The 17,153-nt window shown below is 38.7% G+C and overlaps 1 protein-coding gene across 3 annotated transcripts in view; it reads right to left on the bottom strand.

Moving 5' to 3' along the window:
* The window catches only part of ANO10 (anoctamin 10), a 243,810-nt gene that overhangs the window by 166,797 nt on the left and 59,860 nt on the right, over positions 1-17,153 (bottom strand). For all 3 annotated transcript variants that reach the window (XM_059939267.1, XM_059939266.1, XM_059939265.1), the window contains exon 11: positions 14,324-14,452. In XM_059939267.1, coding sequence (XP_059795250.1) covers positions 14,324-14,452 — 129 coding nt within the window. The remainder of the gene's footprint in view (positions 1-14,323; positions 14,453-17,153) is intronic.

Raw genomic sequence — 17,153 nt, 5'->3', positions numbered from 1 at the left:
TAGAAAATATGAACACACCAATCACAAGTAATGAAATTGAAACTGGAAGATTATAAATCTTCCAACAAACAGAACTCCAGGACCAGACAGCTTCACAGGCGTATTCTATCAGACAGTTAGAGAAGAGCTAACACCTATCCTTCTCAAACTCTTCCAAAATACAGCAGAGGGAGGAACACTCCCAAAATCACTCTATGAGGCCACCATCACCCTGATACCAAAACCAGACAAAGATATCACAAAAAAAGAAAATAACAGGCCAATATCACTGATGAACATAGACACAAAAATCCTCAACAAAATACTAGTAAACCAAATCCAACAACACATTAAAAGGATCATACAACATGATCAAGTGGGATTTATCCCAGGGATGCAAGGATTCTTCAATATATGCAAATCAATCAATGTGATACACCACAGGGGCCACTCTTCATTTTTGACAAAATTCAACACCGATTTATGATAAAAACTCTCCAGAAAGTGGGCACAGAGGCAACCTACCTCAAGATAATAAAGGCCATATTTGACAAACCCACAGGAAACATTATTCTCAATGGTGAAAAAATGAAAGCATTTCCTCTAAAATCAGGAACAAGACAAGGGTGCCTACTCTCACCACTATTATTCAACATAGTTTTGGAAGTCCTAGCTCTGGCAATCAGAGAAGAAAAAGAAATAAAAGGAGTCCAAAATGGCAAAGAAGAAGTAAAACTGTCACTTTGCAGATGACATGATACTATACATAGAAAGTCCTAAAGATGCCACCAGAAAACTATTAGGACTAATCAATGAATTTAGTAGAATCGCAGGGTACAAAATTAATACACAGAAATCTCTTACATTCCTATACACTAACAATGGGATATCAGAAAGAGAAATTAAGGAAACAATCCCATTTACCATTATAAGAAAAAGAATAAAATACTTAGGAATAAACCTACCTAAGGAGGCAAAAGACCTGTAAGCAGAAAGCTATAAGATACTGATGAAAGAAATCAAAGAGGACACAAACAGATGGAGAGATATACCATGTTCTTGGATTGGAAGAATCAATACTGTGAAAATGACTATACTACCCAAAGCAATCTACAGATTCAATGCAATCCCTATCAAATTACCAATGGCATTATTCACAGAACTAGAACAAAAAATTTTACAATTTGTATGGAAACACAAAAGACCTCAAATAGCAAAAGCAATCTTAAGTAAAAAAAACAGCTGGAGGAATCAGGCTCCGTGACTTCAGACTATACTACAGGACTACAAGTAATCAAGACAGTATGGTATTGGCACAAAAACAGAAATATAGATCAATGGAACAGGATAGAAAGCCCATAGATAAACCCACGCACACTATGGTCACCTTATCTATGACAAGGGAGGCCAGAATATACAATGGAGCAAAGACAGCCTCTTCAATAAGTGGTGCTAGGAAAACTGGACAGCTACATGTTAAAGAATGAAATTAGAACACTCCCTAACACCATACACAAAAATAAACTCAAAATGGATTCAAACTTAAAAGCTTCTGCACAGCAAAGGAAACCATAAACAAGACCAAAAGACAACCCTCAGAATGGGAGAAAATATTTGCAAATGAAGCAACTGACAAAGGATTAACCTCCAAGATTTACAAGCAGCTCATGCAGCTCAATAACAAAAAAACAAACAACCCAATCCAAAAATGGGCAGATGACCTAAATAGACATTTCTCCAAAGAAGATATACAGATTGCCAACAAACACATGAAAGAATGCTCAACATCATTAATCATTAGAGAAATGCAAATCAAAACTACAATGAGATATTATCTCACACCAGTCAGAATGGCCATCATCAAAAAATCTACAAACAATAAATGCTGGAGAGGGTGTGGAGAAAAGGGAACACTCTTGCACTGTTGGTGGGAATGTAAATTGATACAGCCACTATGGAGAACAGTATGGAGGTTCCTTAAAAAACTAAAACTAGAATTACCATACAACCCAGCAATCCCACTACTGGGCATATACCCTGAGAAAACCATAATTCAAAAAGAGTCATGTACCAAAATGTTCACTGCAGCTCTATTTACAATAGCCAGGACATGGAAGCAACCTAAGTGTCCATCATCGGATGAATGGATAAAGAAGATGTGGCACATATATACAATGGAATATTACTCAGTCATAAAAAGAAACGAAACTGAGCTATTTGTAGTGAGGTGGATGGACCTAGAGTCTGTCATACAGAGTGAAGTAAGTCAGAAAGAGAAAAACAAATACCGTATGCTAACACATATATATGGAATCTAAGAAAAAAAAAAAAAAGGTCATGAAGAACCTAGGGGTAAGATGGGAATAAAGACACAGACCTACTAGAGAATGGACTTGAGGATATGGGGAGGGGGAAGGGTAAGCTGTGACGAAGTGAGAGAGTGGCATGGACATATATACACTACCAAACATAAAATAGATAGCTAGTGGGAAGCAGCCGCATAGCACAGGGAGATCAGCTCGGTGGTTTGTGACCACCTAGAGGGGTGGGATAGGGAGGGAGACGCAAGAGGGAAGAGATATGGGAACATATGTATATGTATAACTGATTCACTTTGTTATAAAGCAGAAACTAACACACTGTAAAGCAATTATACTCCAATAAAGATGTTAAAAAAAAAATGGATTCAAGACCTAAATGTAAGGCCAGACACTATAAAACTCAGAATGGGAGAAAATATTTGCAAACGAAGGAACTGACAAAAGATTAATCTGCAAAATATACAAACAGCTCATGCAGCTTAATATCAAAAAACCAAACAACCCAGTCAAAAAATGGGTGGAAGACCTAAATAGACATTTCTCTAAAGAAGACATACAGATGGCCAACAAACACATGAAAAGATGCTCAACATCACTAATTATCAGAGAAATGCCCAACAAAACTACAATGAGATATCACCTCACACCGGTCAGAATGGCCAGCATCACAAAATCTACAAACAATAAATGCTGGAGAGGGTGTGGAGAAAAGGGAACCCTCTTGTACTGTTGGTGGGAATGTAAATTGATACCGCCACTATGAACAGTATGGCAGTTCCTTAAAAACTAAAAATAGAACTTCCATGTGACACAGCAATCCCACTACTGGGCATATACCCAGAGAAAACCATAATTGCAAAAGACACATGCACCCCAATGTTCACTGCAGCACTGTTTATAACAGCCAGGACACGGAAACAACCTAAATGTCCATCAACAGAGGAATGGATAAAGAAGATGTGGTACATATATACAATGGAATATTACTCAGCCATAAAAAGGAATGAAATGGGGTCATTTGTAGAGACGTGGACAGACCTAGAGACTGTCATACAGAGTGAAGTAAGTCAGAAAAATAAATATCATATATTAACACATATATGTGGAATCTGAAAAAATTGTAGATCTTACTTACAAAGCAGAAAGTCACAGATGTAGAGAACAAACGTATGGATACAGAGGGGGAAAGGGGGTGTGGGATGAATTGGGAGGTGGGATTGACATATATACACTATTGATACTATGTATAGAATAGAAAAAAAAATAAAATAGATGGCAGAGAAAAAAAATTACCAAGTACGAACTTTATGGTTTTTAACAATTCCACTAACTGACATCAATCTTCATCCCTCATTTACTTGTTCCTACTGTGCTGCTTTCTATTTGTCCTAGAATCCTGCTGATTCTAGAAGCACAGGAAGAATAACTTGTGCCTTTAAAAGGCTTAAGAGCAGTGCATATTACTTTCCACACAACTGTTTGCATTTTTTTGCATGACCCACATTCGGAAAACAGAGTCTGAGTACAATAAAATATAAAAACAGCTGATCCTTTTTGTTCTTAGCATGACCAGTGAATTCTCCAATGTCTGAGAACTGTGGCTCACCTCATTAATTTCCTCTCATCAGCAAAAAAAAATACTCAAGATGAGCAGCTCCTTTTATGTTGAAACAAAGTTATGAGGGCTCAAAAGAGAAAAGCCAAAGAAGCCTACTTCTCTTAATCCTTTTAGCACTATCTCTAAAAATTCAATTACGAAATCTTATTTGGAGTTTGAAAACAGCTTTACTTGCTATGTAAAATCAAATTTTAGATTAATTGGTATTAGGTTGTTTCTTTATTACTTTGGGGAAAAAAGTACTTCTTTCATCGTGAACCTATTCTGAGGCAGAGACAAAAGATTTTCCAAAGCATGTTTTTCAATAAATGTTTATACTTTAAAAATTTTACTTTTTCATTTACATGGAGTAAAAATCACTCCTTTTGGTGTACAGATCTTTAAGTTTTACCAAATGCACTTAGCTGTGAAACTATCACCGTAATCAGGATAAAGAACAATTCCGTCACTCCAAAACATGCCCTTGTGCTGTACCTTCGTAGTCAAATACTCACCTTACTCCTAACTCCCTGACAACCACCCTCAGTAAATTGCAGTGCTCGAATTTAGACTGGATGCAGATGACAAAAAGCTACAGGACAGATCTAAGAGCAAAGAGAAGACAAGGCAATGAGCTCTCCCCAGAGTCCTGCCCCTGGGTCCTTCCTAAAACCTCAGTGGAAGGATATCACTGACCCAAAAGACAGCTGCTCTTTTTCCTTGTGGTTCCTTTTCTACAACTGATCATGAAAGACTATTAATAAATTGTATTTTTTCTGCTCCAATCCCACCACCTTTCTTCTGCTGTGAAACACTCCCTCAACCTCAATTCCTTGTGCACCAGTGACCACATCACAGATTTAATTATTAGCACAGATGGTGCCAATTAGTTTTCCCGTGAAGTGCTGAACTAGAAAGGATAATGGAAGCACTACAATCTTAGTGCACATGCAGAAATGGTCCCAGCTGGGGCCCACTGACAGAAGCATGGGGATAATCATATCTTCACGTTTTCTGCAGCTCATCCCCCACCTTGTGCTCAAGCTGCCAGAGGAGAAACTTGATCTTCAGGCTCAGAACAGGCATATCTTATTAAAAAAATACACACACACACATATATGTGTGTGCGCATATATATGTATGTATGAATATGTGTGTGTGTGTAAAACATGGCATTTACATTCTTTCAATTGGAAGAGAAGGGTTTTTAACTAAAATATGTAAGAGAAAAAGACGTTTTCTTACAAAGGAATCAACATTTAAAATCTTTCTCTCCCTTCCTTTCATGGTTCTTAACATCTTTGAAAATAGTCCATTTTTAGTAACATTTATAACATAATGGGATTGGGAACACGTTTTATTACCTAGGAAGAAATTACAGTGGTAATATTAACGTCTCACATTTATAAGCACCTTGGAGTCTGCAAAAACACTCTTAACGTGATTTCTAATTTAATCGGTCTTTAGAACACAGCCCCTTGGGGGACTACAAAAGACACTAAAGCCCCTCTGAACCTTTTAGGCTACAGACTAAAGTGGGGGGTGGAGGAAGAAGGAAAACAGAAATAACAACAAAATAAAAGAGTAATTATGACATATAAAAATAACTAGAAAAATCATTAACTGGTCAAATTGATACCATTTCACCAAATCCAATTAATACATCAATATCTCTGACACTAAAAAATGATATTCAAACCTGGTTCAATCTTTGATACAGAATTCCTGTGTAAAAAAAAAAAACAGTGAAGGGTTTCTTGAAGTGAGATTCGACCTAGAGGACGAACACAACACTTTGGATTTGGGTACTGCGAATGTGGGAGAACTTTCCTAAAGGAGAGGGGTGATTAAGCAGGGTCCAGATGCTGAGAAACATGGATTTAAAGGCACTGTTTTAATTGAGGGGAAAAGCAAGAAGATAGGCATCAAAGACGACTACTGAAATGCTCTGCCTGTGGGCTGAGGTCTCCTTAGAGGGCAAGAGTGTAATTTTTCTTCTTTGTCTTTCCAGTGTAGACCAGCAACCCAGAAACAGCATGTTAAACGGAAATAAAACAAGTTATATGAAAGCACAGACGGAAAGCTGAAAGAACAGGTCCTTAAGAACAACTATTCTGACAGTTTTGTATTTCTGGCAGAAGAAATAAACTATAAGGATTGGCAGGCATAAAGAACTGGGACCTAACCAACAGGACTGCAGGAACCAAAAAAAACAAGGCAGATTGGAGGACAATGGAAAAGAGGTCGTGGCAGACTCCAGCTTTTGGACCCTTGTGGAAAGAGCAGAGAAACCTGGCGGCTACTGGGACCACTGAGACACAGGAGGGCGCGGGTGTGGCCCAGGGCAGAGGACAGCCAATGCTGTCTACACCCGCAGGGCCAGGCTCCTCAGGCATGAACCCACTTCAACCTCCTCACACCCACATGCAGCAGCTACTCCCTAGTAAGGAAAGGAGGGGAGATATGGTAGATTCAATTTTCAAGCTATTCATTTTCATGTATCACTGGGAATAGCCAAGTACAGTTGACATTAATGAGGGGAAATGAATATTGCAGTTCTGCCTCTGAGCATGTTAAAACAGACCACTTTACATGAAATGTACATGCAATGTAACGTTTTCCTCATGAGCTCTGAGCCCTCCACCCATTTCCCCACCCATTACCCCTTATCCCCCAATTCATGCTCTTCACTCTCCCTAAGCAAACCCACATGGCCTGTAACCACACCATTCCCAAGTCACTCCTGCCTCTGGAGCTGCCCCAATGTCCCACTCTTCCTTCAAAAGAGGTCCCCTGCCGTACAAGGCCTCCCCAAATGTATTCCCCTTGGATTGGTACTTCTCAACATCCCATCCAATACTATAAAGAGTGGAGATTTCTTATGTTCTTAAAGTCTACTATCAATTTTCTGAAGCACAACTTGCTTTCCATCTTAGGGAAAAAAAAAAAAATGAAACCAAAATGCTTTCTTATCTCCCTTTCTCCAAAGGAATAAAAGAGAAAAGCAGAGAAAGGAGGCAAGTTTGACTGTGAACTGGTTTATGTATCAGAAAGGGAAGTTCAATGTCATGCAAAGAGGCAGTCAGCAGGTAAATCCGAGAGGAAGCCAGTGCACTTAGCAGGTCTGTGGCTGAAGGTGGGGCACAGGCTAGGATGTAATAGGAGATATCAGAGGGAGCAGGTACTTGACAGGAGGCTTTGAAAGCGCCAGCTGAGAGGAGACCTGAGTGACAGTCCTCAAAGACAAATAACCCAAGTCATTTTCTTTGTGGATATTTGGAGTATTTACATTTGAATATGGATATACAGGATGTTCTACAATTTTACTTTAAATAAGGTAGAAATTATGACTTAAGAGTGTAGAGAAACTGTCAAGCTTTCTAATTCTTAATCCTTCTAAAATTCTTATCTGAAAACAACTCCATTCTGAGTATAAACTGATCTCTTTCAGAGACCTGCCTTTTCCTAAACTTTCCAGGATAAGAAACAGGTTACAACCACTGTTATCACCTTAAAAGAATGCAGAGTAAGGAAAAAAAAAAAGAATGTAGAGTAATTTGTAAAAATTGGATATCAAGAAAGTCACATTTAAACAGATTATATACTAATCATCACTTTGGAGGGCACTGGGTCCTTCAACAAACCAATATTCCCCACTAATTGACAAATTTACAAGCCAGGCCCCTAATCCCCTATTCCCCAAGGACAGAAGCTCCTTTAGGCAGCTCACCTGGGTCAGTAATTTCTCAGTTAACCAAAAAAGTTAGCTAAAATGAGGACCCATTAAAAAAAATGCCTATCTTTAATATTTTATTTTAACAAGCATTTAAATGTATACATTTATTTGCAAATCTTTTAATGTGGAGCCAAGGCCCTTCCTTTGAGTAGGATCCAGTGATGGAGCTTCTCACTGTCTTCTAGGCATAAATAACACCCATAAGACAATGTCAAAGATTCCCAGGTTTGTTTTCTTTAACGAAGAGTGAAAATTTAAAGACACTTGTGAAGCAATGTGAAAACAGAATCTGGAAGCTGCCCATATTTTTATGATTTTCCCTAATCTTTTATAATTGACTCATCTTTATCCATCTGATAGTAATTTGTCTTTATGGAGTCTTTCCAAAGGTTTTCACGGAAAATGACGGCTTTCTCTATTTTAGCACACACATTTCATCAGTTTTCATTCCATTTAATTAAATTATGCCAATCACAGTAACGAGAATACCACACATAAACAGATTTGGGAACAAAGTGCCTCTTGGTAAGCACTTAACTCAGTGAGTGGACATCTTCCCCATGGCTCCCACCCAGCAGGCTGGGAGAGTCTATGCCAGTCGGAACTCTGTCAGGAGGGGATGGAGAGAGCTGGGGAAGGTTAGGAAAGAGGTCTTCTACTGCACTGTGATTTATCTCTCAGAGGATTCTCTCTGTGAGCACTTCTAAAGCCAGGGCTGTATCTTGGTTAATGCCCGGCATATTGTAAGCACACAATGAATATATATCCAATGAAAGAATTTACCTTGACTGTCTTTAATTATTCCCACACCATTAAGAGAACACAGAGCAATGTTTCATCAAACTGAAGAGGGGGACAGCCCATAGAAAGATGAGAAAATTACCAAGATTCTCACAGGAACTGATGAAGCAAAAGGAAGAAGGAAAAAACCCAGTTCAATAATTCCATCCCAAGTACCCTAATCCAAAGGTCAAAAACCTTATTTACCTTCTTAGGAACCCAACACATGGTCCGACACTGGGAAGTGGAGAAGGTGAAGAGTTGGTTGTGGGTTCCTTCCTAGGCAAGTTTTTAAATTGAAATCTCAGAATTTAATCAGACCTTTCAACCAGGTGAAGAGACTTTTATGAGAACAGATTTTTTTTTCTGAGACAACAACAACTACTAACAAATACTGAATACTTAATCTTACCAAGCACTGTGGTAAGCATACCATGTGCATTTATTCATTATCTGCATAACAACTGTACTGAATTGTTCAAATTCATTCAAAGACACATAGCTTGCCAAACTGGAACCAGGATTTGAATCCAGTGCCCATGTTCTTAATCACTGTACTATACTGCCTAATTCAGTTCACCTTTTCTTATAAATAACACAATTTTAATATTTTGCCATAGGGGTTTTGTTAGTGTACTTCCCAAAGGTACAGAAGAATCTTTAATTAAAAAGTTGAAGTTAATTCTCAAATAGCTAACGTTAACTGTATGTTCACTGAAGAAAAAAAAACAACTATATGTGACTCAGTCATTCATTAACAAACATTTAACAAGCGATTGCTTAATCACTTGAAAACAAAGAGTTAAAGTAATTCAATGGCCACTTCTCAGTTATTGAGTATTTATTACGTGCTTGTCCTTGCCCCTGCTCTCAGGAAGCTCAGTCTGGTGGAAGAGATACATGATTGCCGTACAGTTTTAGTAAATGCTAATAGCAACTTGTAGGAAGGGCTCTGGCATGTCCAAGGGTGAGATGGGGCAGCAGGGGAGGTGAAGGGGAAAAGGAGGTTATAAAGAACCTGATATTTAACTCGGGCATTTCTTCTGTAAGCAGAGGAGAAATATGATCAGAATTTCATTTTAGAATAACCACTCCAGAAGTAGAGAGCATGAGGCAGGGGAGAGAAAGCATGAAAACCAGATGGCTGGCGAGGATCTGCTGTAAAAGTCTAGGTAAGGGGCGTGGAATGTATATCTGAAATGAGTGAACTGTACGGTCATGTGACTTATATCTCCAAAAGCTGTTAAAAAATAAGTCTAGATGAGAAATGGTGAGAGCCTAAACTCAAGCCACGCCAATGGTAACAGGGAAGAGAAACTAAACAGATATTCAGAAGTCAGAATCAGCAAGACTTGATGCGTGATGGATGGGTGGGAGGGAGGGCTGAATGCAGATGTGGGAACAAGACCAGGAAGAGAAAAGAAAAATGGAATCATATCACAGGATGGGAACAGGCACATAAGAGAAGGCAATTAATACTTAAGTAAGAAACTTCAGCACAAACAAAACCAATTCAGTGTTATTATGAAGAACCAAGCCCATGGAAACGCATCAATGAGCTGATGGAGACATATGAGCCAACTGCTAAAGGATTAACTCATTAACAATGGTGGTACTGTGAAGTTATCACCTTTTCACCTCCTCCTCTGTGTCAGACCTGGTGCCATCACTTCTTGTGTACAATACCAATGCTCTCATTTTACATCTAAGGAAACCAAGGTGTGCAGAGATTAAGGGGAAGAGCTGAAATTCTAATTCATCTACCTCCTGACTCTGACACCCCGAGCTACTTCCATGCTGCTATACTGCCTGCTTAACAAATGATGATAGAATGCTATAAAGATAACAAAAGCTTCATTCTGCCATTGCAGAGATAGTTATAACTGCAGCTCACATCCACTGTGCCTTGACCAAGTGCCCAGCTCTGTGTTTGGCATTTTACATGTACAGTATCTTGCCTTGTAAGAGTGATAACAAGACCTGCAATTTGTTCAGCACCTGCTCCATGCCGGACACCTGTGATTAGGGTTACACATGTGTCATTTCTACTATACTCATCAGAGCATCCCTGGAAAGGATGCTGCACTGGGCTCAATACGCAGTCAAGGAGATGAGCTTACAAGACAAGGTGACTGGTCCAGGGCCACAGTGCATTAAGAGGCAGTACAGAAATAGAATCTCCATAGTTTGAAATATCTATATGTAGATACAAATACAGATGTAAATCAATCAAGAGACAGACAGCAAGCACATATACGGCAAAATGTTCAAAATTAGTGACTCCTAATAAAGGGATATATAGGGATTATCTGTATTATGCTTGCAACTTTTCTTTAAGTATGAAACTAATTTTTTTTTAAATAGGAAAATAAAGCTTGTGAGTCGGGGCATAAAAGAACCCTAAGGGTTCAGTCCACTCTCAGAAGACACCTTTAGTCATTACAAAGAGATGAGGATCAACTCTGTTTCTGAGCAGCACTAGACAAAAAGTTACCTAACTTACGTTCTTTTGTAAAAAAAAAAGAAACTGCAATTCAGTGATATTTTTAAAACTAAAAATTAAACATGCATGGTGCAGACTGGCTTGCTGGTCACCAGAGCCTAACCATCAGAAATGCAGTGTAACTTCTAGGTGAGTAGTTAATTCATTTTCACCCTAGAAAAAGAACAGCATTTAGTAGGTGAATTGTTAGCATTCAATATGTTTGCTGCATCTTGCCAAGTTTAAAATTAAAAGAAAACTGTGAATGCATTTAACGCTAAAATGAAAGATTATCAAACATCTGATATTTAGGGGATTTTAGGCCATTTCTATCTCTTAGGAAATGGAGATCTTTGTGTAATTCTGCATTTAACATAGTGATCCTTTCCTTGAAATTATATCAAAGAAGTGAGCTAAATTTGTCTCAGAAGTGAGGATAATGATGATTATTTAAGAGAAATTATTTAGATACTGACTTAATGCTGTGGGCTGAACTTTATGGAATTCCCAATATTTGACTATTTTTAACCCAGAAAATGGCATTTCATATGATTCTATCACATGGTTTCACATATTGGTAGGCTATTCTCTTGGTCAGTGTCTAATAAATTTCTGCAACTACTATACAAATAAAAGTAGTGTTGAAGTCTCATGATTTTTTAAAGGAAACACTAGATGGCGGTAAATACACGAAAGTTGTAACATGGCACTGAGTTACCAACATAAAATAATGATAATTTTTGTCTTTTATTCAATTTTACGTTGCATACTCAATCAAGCTTTAAAAAAAAATCTAAAATTTTCTTTTTAATTAAATAAAATCCTGGGACTTCCCTGGTGGCGCAGTGGTTAAGAATCTGCCTGCCAATGCAGGGTACAGGGGTTTGAGCCCTGGTCCGGGAAGATCCCACATGCCACGGAGCAACTAAGCCCGTGTGCCACAACTACTGAGCCTGCGCTCTAGAGCCCGTGAGCCACAACTACTGAGCCCGCACACCACGACTACTGAAACCCGCACACCTAGAGCCCGTGCTCCACAACAAGAGAAGCCACGACAATGAGAAGCCCGCGCACCGCAGTGAAGAGTAGACCCCGCTCGTTGCAACTAGAGAAAGCCTGCGTGCAGCAATGAAGACCCAAGGCAGCCAAAAAAATAAATTAAATTAAATTTAAAAAAAAAAACCTAAGGTTTTTCCTCACAAGATTTTTAAATAGAGGCTTATTTCTGTTGTACTCTAAGGAACCAGTTTAGATAACGACAGTGAAACAGTTACTTTAATACTATATGAAGACACTAAAAATGTAAGAGGAGGCATAAGGGTTAGAACTTCAGGGCAACAACAAAGTACACGTTAAAACTTGTAGATTAAGTGAATATATGAGGATTAGACTAGCAAAATCAGTCTGCAATACTTGAGGTTAGCCATGTACAGAACAGTCTTATGGGCCAGGAAATCTCCCATGTTAATTAAGAAGAACCAGGGTGTGGCTATCTGATTAAGAGATCACCAATACAAAAGAAGACCGTGGTCTAATTAATGGGAATATACAGGAAGACTGGGCCAGCCAAAAGTCTAGAGAAAGTGAAGGCAAAATCAAGAAGTGGGCAGTACTGAAATCATCCAGCATTGCTCAGAAGCTGGCGATGGACACCAAGATCCGGCTCATGAAAGAGCCCTGCCCTGTTTGAGGGAAGGGATGGTTTTCAGGTTTTCTGCGTCTCTCAAGACTATTACACTCCTCCTGCTCTGCTTCTAAATTTACCAAGAAATCTTCTAATAACCAATTCCACTTCTACTTTTTTATTTTTTTGAATTTATTTATTTATTTTTGCCTGCACTGCGTCTTCGTTGCTGAGCCTGGGCTTTCTCCAGTTGCAGTGAGCAGGGGCTACTCTTTGTTGCAGTGCATGGGCTTCTCATTGCAGTGGCTTCCCTTGTTGCGGAGCACAGGCTCTAGGCACATGGGCTTCAGTAGCTGTGGCTCGCGGGCTCTAAAGCACAGGCTCAGTAGTTGTGGTGCACGGGCTTAGCTGCTCTGCGGCATGTGGGATCTTCCCGGACCAGGGCTCGAACCGGTGTCCCCTGCACTGGGAGGCGGATTCTTAACCACCGCGCCACCAGGGAAGCCCTCCACTTCTACTTTAACACCAACGGTTATAAGCATTGGAAAAGTCTCCTTATGGTAGATTAACTACCTGGTATTCTGGTCAGTCCCCTGTGAGTCTCATGATTTTTAAGTGTCAGTCAGTCCCAAAGCCTCATTAGCTCTGGATGTGCTGGCAAAGACAACTTCCAAGATCTGCAAAGTTCAGGGCCATATTTTAAATCAAGAATATGCACTGTGAGCCTGGCCAGCTGGCCATCCTCTGTCTAAGGTACCTCTGTTTTGTTCTCTTACTGCCACAGGTAATAAACTGCCTTGCAAATAGCTCTCCAAAATCCTGTTCAACTCACAAAATTCAAAACAGACCTACTTTTATCTGCAAAGCCATTCTTTCCCTTCCTATTTGCTGCTGTCTAAAATCATTCTCCAAAATGCATACTCTATATATAGCTTCTATCATGAACACAGATTCCTATCAAATACACTAAAAGAGCAAACAGAGCAAAGCAGAATATATTTCTTTAGCCACCATTAGAAGTGTACAAGTTCACAATTCCATTTCCTATGGTCAGCCCTAAGTCCAGAATCACTGCTCTATGATCCTACCAAATTCTGCTTTGAAAAATCTCCACTACTGCTCTATTTTTTTAGTATCTAAAAATGAAAGGTCACGATATTCCTGACAACTATAATCACTAGCAACAAGAAAATTCCTGCAAATTCTTCCATTTGCAACTGGTTAGTGCTTAATTTTCAAGATGTTACAGTAATCTGTACTCAGAAACATGATAAACAAGACAAATATCTAAAATGTACACAGACAGCCTACTTGTACTTGGTATTTGAAATTGAGTCTTCCTACACGTTACATTTTGGAGTTTTAGAGTGTTTTGCAATGAATCCCACACCCGTTGCAAATGATACTTAAGTCATGATCAAAAAGCATTTCTTAGGATTTATTTGCTTTAGAAAGTGGAAGTGACAGATTCCCTCGCCCCCAAACAGACTCAAAAAAAAAACATTAAATCTATAGAATTCTATGTCAAATAGGATTTATTTCCTCAATGCTAGACAGGCCAGCACAATGGCTGGAAAAATCACTGTCCTGTTAGCACCACAGTGACTTCTTTGTAGTAGTCAATAACCAGGAATGGACAGCCTGGATCCTCATGTGTTCCTATTACCTGAGCCACTTTGCTTTCTTACCAGTAAATGCATGTCGCTAAACTGCCCATCACTGACAGCCAGGGACATCACTGCCTTAGAATAACACAGGCATCTGACGTAGAGACTATTTAAAATAGGTCTAAATGTTCACTCACCTCCACTGCTGCCACGATCAAAATGAGGTCAGCTTTTGACTCTGGAAAGAGTGCATTCACTTGTGGTGACATTCCAATCAGAGCGCAGTTAGTGACCACAGATATAACACTCATTGTTTCAAAAGCCAACTGAAATAAAACAAAATGTGAAATTAAAGACCACAGTGACTGCTTCCATATTTCCTCATCCTTTTTCGTATTACCTAAAGTCTTTCCTTAGTTCTAAACATTCCAAGGACACGTACAACTTTTTCTCTATAATGCCATGATTTTCGTTAGCTCAAAAAAGCCATACTGTTAGAAGGTATTTCAGATACTTTTGGCTTGAATATCCCAAACAGTATGTTCTATCTTCCCAAATGGATGTGGCCAGGGACCTGAATTGGGAACACATCCAAGAAAAATACACTATTAAAGTTACTTGATTCTATGCATAGCTAAAGGGAATCTAAACTAGGGCCGCCAGAGAGAATGTTTCACATTCAAAAACAGGTATGATTTCAAATAGAATTCATTTCGTGAAACTGTCCTTCTACTTTGACAGACCACATACCACATCTGGTTCAGCCATACCCGAGGCACCAGTGATAGTGATCCCTTCCTAGTGATATTTACTGAATCACCTGTAGAACTTCAGAAAAATACAGATGCCCCACTGAGACCTACTAAGTAGACTGAGCCAGGGTCCCATGAAGGAGACTGGTGCGGATTACTGAGTATGGACTATGGAAACATTGTGACCATTGTTCTTTCTTTTCTTTCCCTCTTTCTCTCTTTCTCTTTCTTTCTTTCTTTTTATGTACAGCACTTGGTGATCACTACTTAATAACAATGTCTAATTCTAAGAAATACAATTACTATTAGAAATACAGAAGCAAAACAAAACATGATTGGATCCAAACTTAATAAAATCTTGTCCAAGGAAGAATATCTACCATCTTATAATATTTTAGAAATCCTTTGTGTAATCTTCTTATTTTTCCAGTTTTCTTTACAACAAATCTGCTCAGGACTTTATCTTAAAATAGCTTTGAATTTCTATTTATTGATTTATTATAAATTAGTTCAAAAATAAAATGTTATCAGTGTATAGGGAAGAGTCTCCTTGTCCCCTTTCTCCCCTTCATCACCTCCTGTTCTCCCCATAAGATAACCACTATTATTAATTTCTTATGTATCTTTCCAGACACTTTGTATGCAAATAAATATAAGCAAACCTGAACATATACTTTCTTACTCTCAGCATAATACACATTGTCAGGCCCCTTGCTTTTGTCACTTAAAATGTCTTGGAGGATATTCTGTGTCAGTACTCAGAGATCTCCCTCATTCTTAAGTCACAACGTAAGACTTAAGTTACAACTGCTTAAGTATTTCATTGCATCAGTGTACCAAGGTTTATTTAACCATTTCCTAACTGCTTGCTATTACAAACAATGCTACAGTTAGTAAACTTGCAAACACATCATTTAAGAAGTGTGGAAGTGGGATAAGTTCCTGAAAGTGGACTAGTTGAGTCAAAGGTGCCACTGTGTTCATAATTTTGATAGATAATAGTAAGCTGAACTCCCCAGGGTTGACCAGTTCACTTTCCCATTGGCAGCACATGACAGTGTCTGGCTTCCTGCATTTTTAATACATTTCTAACTAAGCTTTTGGGTTTTTAAATATCACCTATACTGAGTTCCAATTTACATATAATAAATTGTACTCATTTATGGTATACACTTCATTAACTTTTGATAAGTGTATTTACCAGTGAAACCACCATCACAAATAGGATATTTCCATTTTCCCCAAAAGATTCCTGGCCCCAAGCAAACCACCCCTCACTTTGTACCTGGCCCCAAGCAAACCCCCCCTCACTTTGTACCTGGCCCCAAGCAAACACTGATCTGTTTTTTTGTCACTATATATTAGTTTGACTTTCCAGAATTCTATATAATTAGAATCATACAGTATACATGCTTTTATGTCTGCTTCTTTCACTTGGCATACTGATTTTTTAATAATATTTTTATTGGAGTATAGTTGCTTTACAATGTTGTGTTCGTTTCTGCTGTACAGCAAAGTGAATCAGCTATATGAATACATATATCCCCTCTTTTTTGGATTTCCTTCGCACTGAGGTCATCACAAGCACTGAGTAGAGTTCCCTGTGCTATATACTAGGTTCTCACTAGTTATTCACTTTATACATAGTATCAGTAGTGCATTATGTTAATCCCAATCTCCCAATTCATCCCACACCCCCCCTTCCCCCCTTGATATCCATATGTTTGTCCTCTACATCTGTCTCTATTTCTGCTTTGTAAATAAGATTGTCTATACCAATGTTTCCACATTCCACATATATGCGTTAATATATATTTGTTTTTCTCTCTCTGACTTACTTCACTCTGTATGACAGTCTCTAGGTTCATCCGTGTCTCTACAAATGACCCAATTTCATTCCTTTTTATGGCTGAGGAAAATTCCATTGTATATATTACCACAACTTCTTTATCCATTCCTCTGTCAACAGACATTTAGGTTGTTTCCATGCCCTGGCTATTGTAAACAGTGTTGCAATGAACATTGGGGTGCATCTGTCTTTTTCATTTATGGTTTTCTCTGGGTATATGCCCAGTAGTGGGATTGCTGGGTTACATGGAAGTTCTATTTTTAGTTTTTAAGGAACCTCCACACTGTTCTCCATAGCGGCTGTATCAATTCCCACCAACAGTGTAAGAGGGTTCCCTTTTCTCCACACCCTCTCCAGCATTTATTGTTTGTAGACTTTTTGATGATGGCCATTCTGACCAGTGTGAGGTGATATCTCATCGTACTT

Source organism: Balaenoptera ricei, chromosome 11 (genome assembly GCF_028023285.1).
Source record: "Balaenoptera ricei isolate mBalRic1 chromosome 11, mBalRic1.hap2, whole genome shotgun sequence".
Lineage (NCBI taxonomy): Eukaryota > Metazoa > Chordata > Mammalia > Artiodactyla > Balaenopteridae > Balaenoptera > Balaenoptera ricei.
This window is presented reverse-complemented; position numbering and strand designations above follow the sequence as displayed.